The sequence below is a fragment of the Priapulus caudatus genome, unplaced genomic scaffold (assembly GCF_000485595.1).
Source record: "Priapulus caudatus unplaced genomic scaffold, Priapulus_caudatus-5.0.1 Scaffold37, whole genome shotgun sequence".
NCBI lineage: Eukaryota > Metazoa > Priapulida > Priapulimorpha > Priapulimorphida > Priapulidae > Priapulus > Priapulus caudatus.
This window is the reverse complement of record NW_014577098.1, coordinates 766,233-769,263: the sequence shown is the minus strand read 5'-3', so window position 1 is coordinate 769,263 and position 3,031 is coordinate 766,233. Positions and strand designations below refer to the sequence as shown.

Genomic DNA, 3,031 nt, shown 5'->3' with positions numbered 1-3,031 from the left:
ACCCCTCCTCTTGAGGGTCAAAAGGTTATCAGACACTTACTCTTCGCACGTCAGCGGAAAGCACATTTCGTGGTCCTTTCAATAAAGTGATAAAAATGGTAGGTCAGCGCTGAAACAAAAATGTTTTGCACTTGTCCTCAGAAAATGTCTGATATCTGACCTTTCCCCCACTGCCCTTTGACCTGTGACCTCCAATTTCGCGCTGGTGATTGGTTCCCTCCCCATCACACTATACATCGAATATTAAGAGCGTAGGTCAAGACGTTGAGATTTGTGCCGCAATTCCGTATTTCCTCCTATACCTTAAGTTAAAGGGGAAATATTCCCCCTCCATTGACACACCTTGACCTCACAAAATTCGACTCTCCCCGTTTTTTTTCTAAGTCCGATGCGAAATCAAGAAGGTAGCGTCGAGCGGATTAAGATTGTGCTCCAAATGTCTGACGGACGCCGGAACGACGGACAATCATTAGGCGATTGCTAGCAAGCTGATCATCGGATTCGACACTGAGGCTAACCAGTGCATCGCAGCAAGATGTAGCCAACTCATGTCTGCCAACACAACGCACGCACGCCGGCAAGCACGCGCGCGCACCTTCAGCCTACAATCGCTACATGCCGACGTCCGTACGCACACACCCCGCCGCAGACATGAGTGAACGGGCTGCACTCCACAGCAAAGGTCCGACAAGAGTTTTACTTAGTATGAAGTCGGCACGCGACTGTTTGACAGCCATAGAAACATCAACTTAATGATGCGAGACTGGGACAGTTTTGTTATAGCAACATAAGCGGTCGCGTTGAACCTGATACTAGCGCGTGAGAGATCACAGAAGAACAGACATGCGCACGAAAACAGGCCAAACGTGAAGAGTGATTTCGTAAAGGTACAGAGTTTACAGAACGTCGTAGTTTCCGATCCTTTATAGATGAAACCCGCATCATGCAGAGTACGAAAAATACTAAGCGAATAATGCAGGAACATGGGTGGGTATCACACATGGTAATGTTATAACATGCCCCACTGCCTTTAAGCCTGTGACCTCACAATTTCGCACTGTGATGGGTTTTTCCTCCCATCCAAGTAATACATCGAATATTACAGCGTAGGTCGAAGCGTTGAGATTTGGGACAAACTTCGTATTTCCTCTATACCCTTAAAGTAGCCTCTATAATATTTAATGCATACACTGTACTTACTGTATATACAATCGCTTACCCGCAAACGTATTGTTACCAGATACCTAATTTAGAATTGTTATAATTAACTAGCACATCAACGCTTACGAAAATTTGAAGCGCCAAAGACACCCGCTGGACCACGAGTACGGAATGGGCGACCCAGCCCAAAAAATTGCGTATTTGACAATTATATTTTGCCTGATACAGACGCCAAGGCTAATAACAAAAGTGCTACAATTTTTTAATACACTATAATCTATTTAACGCCGAAGATATTTTAATTTTAGGCAAATTTCCATATTATAACTGAAACTATATGTCGTTTATAAGATATTACAATCCTTTTGCTTTTAAATGAATAAATAAGAAACACCCTCGGTCTGTAGCCCTTGGCTGGAAAGTGGTTTTGCGCAACTTATCAGATCGTGCGCATTGAGTGGCGCCACCATCGTTGTAATCAAATTGTAGTCGTTAGTTTTAAAACATTAAAAAAAAATATTTCTAATGGTGATTGAACCATGAAACTTTTTATGTAGCATAATTATAACCTAAATTAGCTGAAAATAACCCTAGAACTTAGAGTAAACTCTCCCTTTAAGCTAAGGGGGAAATATTCCCGCTCCATTGACACATCTTGACCTTTGACCATTGACCCCCAAATTCGACATCCCGAGTCCTTTTCGCGATCCCCCCCGAAGTCCCGAATATCAAGACCGTACGTCGAGCGGTTAAGATTTGTGCCGTAACTGTTGACACACGGACGGACGGCCATACATGAGATTCTACAAGCTGCATCCAACTTCGTCAGCTGAGCTAATAACAAATAATGCAGCCACATTCTTTTGTATAGCGACAATTCGCTTGAAATCGGCAACAACAAGACAAAAGTGTATCTCATTAAGTGACATAGTGGTTCTAGACTGGAACAGTATCTCACAATTGCTTAATTCAAGTTACCATGTCAATGTACAGAAACAGGGTCTTGCAAGAAACAAGTGGCATCATCAAGTAACCGTGTCATCACGTTGTAAACAAACAGGTGAAAAACATGTATGAAATCCTTGCTTTTTAAAAACCCACACATTCACGTCATCAATATTCGACAGTAACTCTACATAAACTTCATAAAGTCTCCATACTTTACCTGATGGTGATGATTATGATATCCCTGATTAATTGCAGCTTCTTGGAAGAACAGACTTAGTGCCCTCTGTAACATAATAAACACAATGCAATCATATATGAGACAAGTTATTGCTTCCATGTTATAGACTACTTTTGTGTCATATTAGGTCTTGCACACACAATTAATCCATAGTTGGTGACCCTTTATCTTTCTCTTACCTCAACACAACTTATATCACAAGAATATTTTTTTAATAACCTCATTCAACCTATTGATTCTTGAGTATATATCTTCTCCACATTAAAAACAGTAGCAAGTACAAACTGAACTTGTAACTTCTCCAAAGCATGTAGTATGGTAATAGTTTAAGCTTTATTTACACATTATAGTTGATTATTTGATAGGTAACGTCAGTGAAAATCATCAATCATCTCGCCTATGACAGACAAAACTTGTGATGATTTACGCCTGATATATATATATATATCAAGAGTGGATAATAGAGAAGAGTATGACTCGGTTTTAACAGCGTTTTGCATAGTTTTAAACTGGTAAATAATCTATGAATATGTGAATGAATATATTCAAACTTTACCTTGTTTTCGTCTATGATTTTCCCTTAATCATATGACACCACCAATTTACCTGAAAATCGTATGTGTTCTTCAAAAAAGTTATTTGAATACGACACGGTTTCGTACAGTTTTCACGCATGAATGCATC

The 3,031-nt window shown here is 40.1% G+C and overlaps 1 protein-coding gene across 1 annotated transcript in view; it reads right to left on the bottom strand.

The window, feature by feature from the left end:
• Positions 1–2,326: 2,326 nt before the first annotated feature.
• The window catches only part of LOC106818889 (UBA-like domain-containing protein 2-B), a gene marked incomplete at its 3' end in the record, with an annotated part of 5,966 nt that continues 5,261 nt past the window's right edge, over positions 2,327–3,031 (bottom strand). The window contains 1 exon segment of the mRNA XM_014823562.1: positions 2,327–2,392. Coding sequence (XP_014679048.1) covers positions 2,327–2,392 — 66 coding nt within the window.